Raw genomic sequence first — 12,249 nt, 5'->3', positions numbered from 1 at the left:
GTTATATGTCATACGCCACCACAGGCCCAGGGAATACAACAATGTAAACCAAGCTGCCCCCGTCCTCAAGGGTCTTCCCCTCTGTTGGAACAGACACATAAGGTCCCCTCAGAAGCAGCCTCATGACATCAGAGCCACTCCTTAGCCCATGGCCTCCATCCCCACTGAGGGAAATCCTAGGGGAGGCCAAGCCAGGCTGCATCCCCTGACGGGCGAGGTGTGCTGGTAATTATGGGGCCTATCTCCGTTGGCTTTTACGTGTTTGCCTCTCTGTTTATTTGTCTGTCTGTCTGTCTTGCTTCCCTTCTCTGTTTTTTAAATAGAGCCCAAAAGCCTAACTTCCAGTGCTGCACTTAGTCACTGAACAAGCAATTACGAGTCACCTGCTATGTGCACAGTGCTGGAGAGACAAGGACAAAGACGAAACGTGCTCTGCCCGCAAGGGGCTTACACTCTTCTCAGGGAGATGATGTTTTGATGTATACATGCATATGCACATGAGTGTATATGTACACACATATGCATACATGTACACAGTGCACATATACATACATATTTAATCTATATGCACATATATACATACATATATGTGCATATACACACATGAATATATGTGTATATGCATAATAAATGCGAGATAATTTTGAGGGGGAAGGTATTAGCAGGTGGAGGAAATGATCACAGATTAGTCTTGAAGACAGAGAAGGCCCAGAAGGTCATTGAGAAAGAGCTTCATTTGTATCACAACCTAGAGGAAACAGGCTGGAATCTATGAATAGAGCCTTGGAATTATAGCAGAGTGTCAATCCCTAAATGCAGGCGTACACTTTAGGACACCCTCAACCTTCAGACTCACGGTCACTGTTTAAGACACGATGCTTTCTCTTCAGCCCTCCCAAGGCTGTCTAATTCCCACATCATGAAAGTTCCCCTCCCCCCAGCCCTTGTTTCAGGGCTAGGCCCCCCTCCTCAAATGTGACATGCTACTGAACTCGGGTGGAGCCTCCCCGCGTCCCCTTGCGTCTTGTTGCGTTGATCGGCCCTGCCTTTGGTAGATCATCAGACAGTGCCTCTCAGGGATGGTTTCCTGTCTGATGGCAAGTTCCCTTGGCAAAATGCCCTTCTCCCGAGAGGCGGCTGCTCCGTGGAGGCTGACGATGGCTCGGCCACTTCCTGAACACACCTCTGGAGCAAGAAGCAAAGCCCAGCACAGTCCCAGGGGCCCTGCTGCAGCTACTTTAGCATTTCCCCTCTGGCTAAATGAATTCTTGGCTGGAACCCTGAATTGTAGCCTTTGTCCAGTGAGGCATGGATGAATCATTCTTGGTTCAGGCACAGCCAGAAAACTCGCAGAAAATATCCCGGTGAATTCTTCCAAGCCCCGCCTCTGAAAGAAAGGTAAGAGCCTCCAGGAAGGCGCCCTCAGACAAAAAGCACCGACCGGCTCTCACTTTCCGATTTTGCAAAGGGGACCTCTTGGGGAGTGTAGTGATGACAAGCAAAGCAGAGATGTGGCTGAAATCTCAGGGTCTGGGTAAAAAAGAGCATTTGTTACTGACATAGTTTAGCCTGCTAAACCTCTTGGTACCTCAGAGAGAGGTAAGAGGGCAAAGCAGTAACTCGGGTAGGGGTAACTGGGACTTTACCCAAAGGCGCTGAATTTCAAGGGTGCTTTCAGGCTTTTAGCAAAGTAAAAGCAACAGAGGTTGGTAGCTATTTGACAAAAATAAATAATTATGATTGAGACAAGAAATTGAAATGATGTACCTAGCTCCTCATATCTCAGAGCCAGGAAGGTCCCACGTCAAGATGTGCCTCTAACCCATGCTGCTGGTGGGACTCTGGGTGACTTACTTAAGATCTCAGTGCCCCCAGGGAAATTTCTGAGAAGGTGGTGAGCTGCATCAGTAGATGTTTCCTCTGCCAGTGAAATCCCAGGTGTAGCCCCTAACTCTTCAGTATGATAGGTAGGAAGCTACCAGGTGGTAGGCTGAGGAAGCTCCTCCACCCTGACCTTTTCTCTCCTAAGCATCCCAGTGGGCCAAGGTCTCCCCCCACTCCCCCTTAATTGAACCCATGGTCCACACATTGACCTCACCTTCACTCCTAGTAATGGTTCTTTAATTCTGAGCCTCCATTTGACCAAACCACTTTCTCTAACATGGTTTTCTGTAGAGATGGTTTCTGGCCATGAAGGCCAGGAGCCATTGACACTGCTGGCTTCACCCACCCCACCGCCCCTACCCCTATTTGGATAACCCTCTTAATGTTCCTTTGCCTGGCCTTGATCCATCAGGAAATCAGGCCAGCCCACCTTGCCCACCATCAGAACCCCCATGAGAATCATCTAGAAGCAGGTATCTCTGAGCAGATGGGGAAGCAGGGATTAAGTTCTTGAACTTTTTATCACAGTTCATCCTAATTTAAGGCTGCAAGAAGAAATGCGTAGAAAGGAGAAACAAACAGACCTTCCTTTACTCATTTAAATACTGACTGAGCTTTCTGGCCTGGCTGATCTTTATATGGGCACTGTGAAAGCAGGGGCTCTTAACCCTGTTTATGTATCATTGGCCTGTCTGGCAGGCAGTGTGATGAAGCTATAGACTCCTTCTCAGAATCACGTTTTCCTAAGTGCATCAAATAAAACCCATGGAAACCCATTATACGGAAATATCAAAATACTTTTTAAAAACCAAGTTCATGGCCCCCAGACTAAGAACCTTGCCCCAAATTCTGATAAGCCACCAAAGAGGTTTTTTTTTTCTTTTTAAGCATGAGCTAACACATGTTAGGGAAGCGAACATGGCTCACGTGGTGCACAGGAAGACTCATGAGGTTAAAGCCAGCCTCAGACACTTACTAGCTGTGTGACCCTGAGCAAGTCACTGAACCCTGTTTGCCTCAGTTTCCTCATCTGTAAAATGAGCTGAGAAGGAAATGGCAAACCACTCCAGTATCTCTGCCAAGAAAACCCCAGATTGTGTCTCAAAGAGTCAAGACATGACTGAAAAACGACTAAACAACACCACAGGGACCCATTCCAGAAGCATTTAAGATGTGTTTCTCTCGTTCCCAGTAACCAAGCATCATTTCTTTCTAGGTTCATACATGTGCAGCTTTATCAAATGGTGTCAGATCATATCCAAGGGATGTCAGGGCAGATAATTATGTTAAAGGAATATGCATTTTCCCCAGCACTATTGAGTGAATTTTTAAAAAAAAAAACTTGTTTACCAAGATTTTATTTATTTTTACTGCCTGTGGTTTATTTTTTAAAAGTTTTTGTGGATGCCTTTTGTTTTTATATCAGAGTTACTTCCAAATAGGCCTCTCTTCTCCTTCCCAACCCCGTCATCCTTCCCTTGTAACAATGGGAAGAATAAAAGTTACGCAGAATCAACCAACATATGAATCACAGTCCTGACACTTGAGTGATTCTATCACGTTTTTTAGAAAAAGACGAAATTCACAGCGAGAAGCTTGGCCCACCCCATGGATCCCTGTTTCTTTTCCTTCTTTATCTTTCTTTCTTTTTTTTTTTTCCCGTACATTTCCTCCTATTGTCACTTCTCAAGTGCGCAGCCTGGCAGACAGCACGCGACACACGAACTCTCCCGAAACTAAAGCTTCCACCTCGTCCGTCTGCGTCTGTGCGAAGCCCCGATGTCCGGTCTGTGTGCGCCAATGTGTGGCCCCTTCTGTGTCTTTCTTGCAGCTGTTGTGTCTGACCGAGCTTTCGGCAGCTCTCCTGCCGCCAAAAAGGGGGACACGAGGAAGATGGAGGTAAATCCTTGAACCTGCCTCGGACCCGCGCTCCCCTGCTCCTCTGAGGATGAGGCTTTGAAACTGAGACGCTGGCCCCAGTTGGAGAGTGTCCCCTGGGAAGCCCCTGCCCACGCCCCAGACGTGTCCCTGAAATTTGTGTAGATTTACATACACACACGTACACATACATATACACTAACACTGAAAATCTTCCCTTTGAGAGGAGTGGAGAAAGATCTGTCATTTCTTGGAACAAAGCCCTTCTCCCACAGAACACTTCTTCCATTTTAGTCTCTGCCTCTGACACAGATCACAGATGACGATTAGTCAATAGACATTGATTAAGTGGCTGTGCACTGAATATGTGATGGGGCTCTTCACTTTCTCTGTGTCATGGACCCGTTGGACAGTCAGTCTTGTGAAGCCTACTGACCCCTTCAATACATAAAATAAAATGTGTTGGATTACAAAGAAAACCAATTATATTGAAATACAATCATATATTTACATATATTTTTATGTAGTTACATAGAGTTATCCATACAAATATATGTCAATATAATTAGTTTCCTTTGTTACATGTATCTTATAATCTTTTGTAAAAACATATATTTGTGGGGCAGCTAGTGGGGCGCAGTGGATAGAGCACCAGCCCTGGAGTCAGGAGGACCTGAGTTCAAATCTCACCTCTGACACATACTAGCAGGGTGACTTGGGGCAAGTCACTTAACCCCAGTTACCTCCAAAAAAATAAACAACCCTTCCCCCCACACACACACACACACTTATTTGTAATATGATATTGGTTGGCTATTGTCCTTTGTTGTCCAAGAGGACCAAAATGACATCACTATGTTGGGGTCCAAGTACAATGTGTCCAACTGTGGCTGACCAGACCAATATGAGCTCAGAAAACTCTACCATAGGTCAAGTATAATAATATTATTATGTATAATATAATATATACACCTATAAATAATGTACACACACATAGATACACATACAGACATACAGGCATACATACACATGTGTGTATGTTTATATATATACATACATACATTTTTTTTTAAATCAAGTTCACAGGCTCCAGTTAGACCCTCAAGACCTCCAGGACAACAGAGGACTACATAAGTCACTGCCTAAATTGGCTTTTTCTACTCCAAATGACCTTGACTTTTTAAAAACTTGGCTATGCCCTCCCAACATAATTGTTTACTGATGGGGACCTGGTGAGAAGGCTCCAGGTTTTTGGCATTTGGTGGTTGTTTACATACGAGAGAGAAGAGCCTCAGTGAGACCCTCTTTTAGTGGCAGGTTGTCCCCCCTCCCTCAGATAAAGTATTTCCAGTGTAACCCTGACGTGGAAGCCATAAAGCTGAGATCTCTTCACATTGTGTGATGCCTTTACCATCCCTCCCCTTCCCATTTTTTTCTTCTGTTTTCACAGTGCCCTGGTCTCTGCTAGCTAGCACAGCTCGGAGCAAGAAAAAGACAGAAAGACCTGCTCTTGCCATGACTGGACACTTCAGCCTCTTCTGCCTGAAGGGGGAAATCTTTATAGGAAAAGAGCATTTCTTTACAAAGAGCCAAATTATTTCCCAACTTATTCCCACCCTCTCACACCGTGGGAATGCAGCCTGTTTGTGTTACACCCCATTGTGGATGGAGTCACCACCCTGGTCAGCCTTAACAGTCATCATCCTTTTCTTCAGTCCTTTTTCTCCCAAGATGCAACAGGTTTTCTTTTCAAGATGAAAACAGAAATTTCTTTGGATGCATTACCCCTCTGGCACACACAGGAGGCGAGTGAAAAGTTTCAAGAGCTTGGGGTACCACACAGAAGGAGAATGCCAAAGCCCCCTTTTCCAGGACATCACAGGATCACCCTGAAAACAAAATGACCAGGCGCTTGTGAATTGTTATGGGATTCCATTCCCCATCACTCATCTTCACGTAAGAGAAGACATGGCACAGGAATTCCAACATGGTGGACAGCCTGAGACCGGAGTTTTGTTTTGTTCATTTTGTTTTGTTTTAGCACGTGTGTATGTATGTGTGTGTGTTTTTCTTTCTATTTCCATTTTAACATGAATATTCTAAGAATTTACAATACTTTAAACAAAATGAAGCCATACTGTGAAGACTCGCCTTGGACATTGCCAGAAAGCTGTACCGCCTCTCCATCCTACTTTCCTATTCTGTACCTCCCCTCCACCCCAATGAAATACCAGGTAACACACCCAATCGACTGATACAAAGTGATGGCCCCGGCCCCAGTTTGATTTCCAAGAGTTTTTCTGATAGATCACACAGATGCAAGAGTTGATAGCAATGGATGGCCAGCAGAGGGTGTAGTTGAGCAAACAGAAAAAGACTGTTGATCATATTAAGCTTCCCTTAACTGAAAGCGGGAGACAACAGATAGATGGATGGAGCCAACCTGCCTTGAACCCCTGAGGGTTTTTTTTAATGGCATGTACCACTAGGTGGCGGTGGCGGACCCCAAGTGGAACAAGGCCTGAACTAGGTGGTGAACACTTCTCTGGAGTGTCCTACAGAATGTGTGCCTTTGTGAAGATCTGGACCGAATTCAGCAACTCCCAATAGTCAGAAACCGCCTTTCCCCTTAATTTGATGGCCTGGTCAATAGCAGACGATGCCAAACAGAGTTTGGTTTGTTTTGGTTTTGCTTTTTTTTTAAATTTAATTGAATTTTTTTTCAGCATTTAAATAGTCAATGCATGGGGCAAAAGTAATTGCCCACCGACCATAATGTCAGGTAAGGTCAAAGTGTGTATAGCTTCTTCTCAGGGCAAGTATATGGTCAGGGAAGCTTTCCCTGGTGTCAGCCTGGGGAGTAAAGAATCACTGAAAAAGAAATCTCTCTGGGCCATCAGAAGGAAGTTTCCGATGCCTCTGCACACGTGTTTCAGAAACTGCCTCCATTTGTCCTATGGTGGGTTCCGGGCCATCTCCCTAGGAGGGGGATGCTCAGAGTGACTGCATGCCAAGAAGGGTGCCCAATGCCTTCATGTGTGACATGAATGAGTAACTCATCTGCTCCCCACCCTTTGGACCCTCCTTGCACCGTCTGTATCTGCTACTGGCTTTTATATGTGAAGATTATAGAATGGAGTGGTAAATAAACCTGACCCTGTTTCACATAGCCGCTGGAGTGTTGTTTCATCCTTAGCCACTTGTCTGTAGCTCTGGCATTTTCAAAGGAAGACCCTTCAGGGTTTTTGGTTTGGTTTTGTTTTTTATAAAAAAAAAAACAAGGTGTTGGGTACAGAGCTCGGGGAAGGAGGCAGCCTGGGACAGAGGCTACCAGGGTCCCAACCTTCCTGCTGCCAGCAAGCTGAATTTCCAAGAGAAGCCAGAAGACTGGAAGGAGAGGGGAGAGACTAGGGATGTAAGGTGATAGATTCCTGTTTTTTCTATTGTGGAATATTGTAGGGCAGACTTACAGATTTCAAATGGATGCCAACCTGTAAGGAGAGCAAAGTAAGCATTTATTAAGCACCTATTATATACTAGGTGCTGAGGGTACAAAGAAGAAAGAAAGAGGGTAAGGAGGAAGCAGGTAAAGAAATCACTGATTTTGTGTTTAATTCATTTGGGGGAAAAAAAGAGAGAAAACTAAGCCTTCAGAGAATAGAACATGTTAATTTAGAAACACTGTGATTTTAGTTAAAATTCAAAAGTAGGGTTGGGATGCTACCTGTGTAAAGAATGCCTTCTAGTTCCTGCCTCTTAACAAAATATCAATCAAATTTTAGATTTTTATTTTTGTAAGAAAAGAGGGGGGTAGAGCAAGCTTAGCCTTAATGTCAGGAGAAATCCCTAGCTCTCCCAGAATGGAAGGGTCTGCCCCCAGGAGGTAGCAGGGTCCCTCTAACTGGAGGCTTTTGAGCCCAAGCCACATGGCCATTTGTCCAAGGCATCGCAAAAGAGGCTCTAGCCCAGTTTAACTAGATGAGGTTCCTTCCAGCTCTGTTAGCTTGTGATTCTGAGAATGAGAAAAGGCCGCTGGTGCTCTTAAATCTGTAATAAATCTCCTTTTTTGGTGCTTATTCATTTCAAGCTTTGGTTTGTCTGAATTCCGTGAGACCTAGGTTCTCATCCCAGCCCTACTACTTGCTGTTTTGTGACCTTGGGTGAGTCACTTTCCCTTTGGAGGATTTAGTTTTCTCCAAAAAGAGGATGATGGGAAGGTTGGACTAGACCTCTATAACATAGAATATGTAATATAATATTTAAGGGTCCCCTCCAGTTATGATATCCATTTTGTGGTTCCATGATGAATAAATCTTTGGTTTACTCCCTCGGGGGACGGCAGTGTGTGAAAGGAATAATTTGGTGGAAACTTTATTTTAAATATCCTATAGCGTACCTACGGAGGCAGTGTGGTATAGGGGCTAGAGAGCCAGCCTCAGTGTTAGGAAGGCCTGGGTTTAAATGCTGCCTCACATATAGCAGCTCTCTAAGACTTAAGTCACAGAAAAGATGTCTAGCTGTCTTGAGAGAGGACTTCCCTCACGGGGAGTTCCCTACCCCAAACAGAGGGCCAGCTTCAAAAAAAAAAAAAGTCTATCCTAAATAATTAATAGAATCTCTTCCCACAGATGCCTAAAAGATAAACCCATCTTTTTCTGGTGGTCTTATTGGGATGTACTTTCTAAGCAGTACCTTTGGACAATGAGTGGACTAAAATATTCCTACTGGCTATCAGGAACAGAAGTTTTGGTTGTATTCTATTTCGTGGGAAGGAATCACATTAGCTTTGGTGTTACAAATTAAAGCCAAGCGAGTTCTCTGCTTTTTGTTGTCGTCATTGTTATTTTACTAAACAATGGAAGATTTTATTCATTCACTCATTGATTCGACAAACATTTAGTAAGCTCTTACTCTGGGCAAGGTCTTGTGTTAGGCACTTGGGATAGAAAGACAAATGGCAAATTCTGGGTAATTGAAGGAGATTGGATGCCGTGGTTGGGGGCGGGGGGCACACTCAGAGCTTTCTTGGTATTGGATTGCTGGAAAATGGAATTAAGATGGATTTCCAAAACCATCTGCCTTCCAGGGATGGCCTGCATTTCAAAAAGGCTCCAAAGTACCCTAAGTGAATCAGTTAAAGAGAAGTAGCCAGACCTCCCTGGATATTGTCAGGAATAGAAACCCCAGTCATCTCCCCCCTCTCTGCTGGTAACTGATTTGGCCTAGTAGCTTTCCTCTCCAGCTTCATGATAAGTCACTTTTCGGAAGGGAAGAATTACCACGAGGTCAGTCCATCATGATCTGAGAAGTTTCTTAGGGCATAGGGTGCTGGAGCTGAGGTCAGGGTCTGTGTTCAAATCCAGCCTCAGTTAATTACCAGCTGTGTGTACTATGGCAGGTCATCTAGCCTTTTCCTCATCTGCAAAATGGGGATAATAATACCCAGAGCGCTGACCTCCCAGGTTCATTATGAGGGTCCAATGAGTGTATACATTTAGTGCTTTGGCAAACTTTAAGGAGCAATTTCAGTGTTAGTTATTATTGTTATTATTAACCCTGGACTGTTACAGAGACTGCCAGTTGGCCTCTGCCCCAATTCTCTCCCCATTCCAATCCATCCTCCACTTAGCTGTCACATTGATCTTTCTAAAGCTCAGGTCTAACCCTGACCCTCTCCCCCCACTCAATGTACTCCAGCAATGCCGTAACACCTCCAGGACCAAATATAAAGTCCTTCATTGGCTTTTAAAGCCTTTTATAAACTAGCCCCTTCCTACTTTTCCAAGCAAATACCTTCTTTCCACATAGTCTGGGGTCCAGGAGCACTGGCCTCCTTGCCGTTCCTCGCCCATGGCACTCTGTCTCTTGACTCCAGACATTTTCATTTGTTGTCCTCCATACTGGACATATGCATCCTCCTTCCTCCATCAAGTCCCAACTAAACTCCTACTTTCTGCAAGAAGCCTTTCCCACTCCTTAATCTTAACTTTCCCTCTGAGATGTTCTTCAGTTTATCCTTAATATATGGATCTTGTTTGTACAGTTTTCCTATGGACCCCCCTATTAGATTGCAAGTTCCTTTCAGACAGCATTGTCTTTTGCCTCTTTTTATCTCTCTAGAGTTTAGCACAATGCCTAGGAAAGATTGTTGTTGTTATTGTTGTTAAGTCGTATCAGTCCTGTCTGACTCTTCATGACCCTGTTGGGGGTTTTCTTGGCAAAGAGACTGTACCGATTTGCCATTTCCTTCTCCAGCTCATTTGACAGATGAGGAAACTGAGGCAAACAGGGTGAAGTGACTTGCCCAAGGTCACATAGCTAGTAAATGTCTGAGGCCAGATTTGAACTCAGGTCTTCCTGACTCCAGGCCTGGCACTCTAGCTGCCCACCTGGGATATAATAGGCACTTAATAAATGCTTGTTGATTAGTTTCCAGAGAGAAGGGGGGGGGAGAGAGAAAGAGGGAGAGAGAGAGTGAGAGAGACAGAGAGACAGAGAGATGTTGGTATGGTAAAAAGAACACTTCACATGAAGTAAAGAGGTTTGAGTTCCAGTGTTATTTCTGCTACTTACAGTGTGACCTTGGGCAAGTCACTTGCCCTTTTCTCTGGACTTAGTTTCCTCATCTCCAAAATGAGTGTGAATAAATGTGTGCTGGGTGGGAGGCTGTACTAACTGTTCTCTACTAAGATTCCTTCCAACTCCAACATTCTCTGGCTCCTTTATTCTGTGTGGTGGGGTTGAGTAGATAGAATAGAGAAACAGAAGAGAGAGCTGGGTCCTGGGTAGGGTTGGAGGGCGAGGAGTGGAGGGATTTCATTTTGGGGTTTGGTACTGGGGCTATATCTTAGTTAGGATGGACTGCTTTTTTTGTTGCTTGGAGAGCTCTGTGCCCAGTTTGGTTATTCAAGAGACAGAAGGCTGGGAACGTAAGGAACGATAAGCTAAGTCGCCAAAGCTTGGGATTGTTAGAATCATTTGAGCCAAGATTACTAGCACGTCATTCACATTTTAAGCCTTCACAGTGTTTATCGGCATAAATGAGCAGGACATGCTCCCTTTGGGCTCTTATTCCACGTCTAGCTGGCCTCTTTCCTTGACACAGCACAGTGGAAGGCATCAGACAAGGCCTCTGGATTTTAGCCCTGGGTCTGCCACCCAGCTTAGCTGTGTGACCTTAAGCAAGCTACTTTGCTTTACCTCCTCTGAAAAATTGGGCTGGACAAGATGATCCCCAAGGTCTCTGGCCAGCTCTGACATTCCGTGACTCTGTAATGCTGACCAATACAAAGTTGGCGAGAAGGTACCAGGAAGCTTGCAACAAGGCAGGAAACCTGTCCTCACCTGGAGACCTAGAGCATCCTCCCAGAGGCTTGTTTAGTCTAGCGCTATTGTGGTGGACACAGCTGGCTAGATCTATACATAGAATCGCTATTTTGGGCCCAGCCCAAGGAATTTCTCAAGAGAAATGCTATCTTATTTATAAGTAGATAATAGGCCCCCAAAATAATTTCCTAACGCAGTGGGTCCAACTGGCAAAGAGAAGGAATGAGTTGAAATCCCACCCCACCCCCCAGTTCTGCTTGTTTTCTCATCTTTATTCCTTTGTCTCTTTCAGAAACTTCCGTATCCCACCCCTGGGCCTCTCCTGACTCATCTTGTTCTGCCTTTTGCACACAGGCCTGTAAACGAAGAGCCAGACTCCCCAGAAATGGATGGTCCCGGCCGGTGGCAAGGGGTCTGTGTGAGCAGAGCCTCCCCGACGCCTTCAGAGTCAGCCGCCACTGTTAAGTCGCTGATCAAGTCATTTGATTTGGGATGCTCAGGTATGGGATTCTTCCGTTTCAGGCATGCACCCTCATCCACCTTGATTCCCCACCCCCTCTTCCCTCTGTCCACACGCAAACCAGATACGTCCACTGTGTGGTGAGGATGGAAGAGTGATGAGTTCTTACGACCTCTGTGGCCTGGTTATCACTACCACAAGACTAGTGCTGACTCCCATGCAGAATCAGTCTAGAGACGTGAGGATGGATCGCTTAGCCAGGCTCACTATGCAGCCTTCCACTGGAGTGGAAATGAGTCTTGGCTCTGCCCCTCATTGGCTATGTGACCTTCCAGTGGTCGCTTCATTTCTCAGGCCTTTTCCTCTCTATAAAATGAGGATGTTGGACGAGATAATCTTCAAGGTCCCTTCCAGCTTGGAAAAATCTGATTTTCTTACTGTATTCAGATCTTGCAAGTAGGAAAAAGAGTAGACTGAAATGGTATGGGTCATGACTTCTTCTTACTTTTAGTTTCTCGGCATTACTTACTCTCCTGCCACGGAGGCTGTATTTCTCCTGGTTAGGCCTACCTCTTTTTCTGTGCGTGGCACCTCTTGCCTTGCCCCAGAGTAAGCCAAACTTCGTCACCTGCTGCCACCACTCCATCGCTGACCACGATGGGATAGGAGAAGTAATGTCTTAGGAAGCCTTTTAGGCTCCC

The 12,249-nt window shown here is 45.2% G+C and overlaps 1 protein-coding gene across 9 annotated transcripts in view; it reads left to right on the top strand.

Annotated features, from left to right (window-relative positions):
• SPECC1 (sperm antigen with calponin homology and coiled-coil domains 1) overlaps positions 1-12,249 on the top strand; it is a 345,436-nt gene that overhangs the window by 230,802 nt on the left and 102,385 nt on the right. For 8 of the 9 annotated variants that reach the window (XM_078154748.1, XM_078154744.1, XM_078154747.1 and 5 more), the window contains one exon: positions 11,443-11,588. In XM_078154748.1, the coding sequence (XP_078010874.1) occupies positions 11,443-11,588 (146 nt within the window). Of the gene's footprint in view, positions 1-5,212; positions 6,932-11,442; positions 11,589-12,249 lie in introns of those variants that run through there. The other variant, XM_021006927.2, reaches the window with a different exon arrangement.

Source organism: Phascolarctos cinereus, unplaced genomic scaffold (genome assembly GCF_003287225.1).
Source record: "Phascolarctos cinereus isolate Bilbo 61053 unplaced genomic scaffold, phaCin_HiC Scaffold_5;HRSCAF=322, whole genome shotgun sequence".
Taxonomy (NCBI): domain Eukaryota; kingdom Metazoa; phylum Chordata; class Mammalia; order Diprotodontia; family Phascolarctidae; genus Phascolarctos; species Phascolarctos cinereus.
The sequence above is the reverse complement of the archived record's forward strand: the minus strand, read 5'-3'. Positions and strand labels throughout refer to the sequence as shown.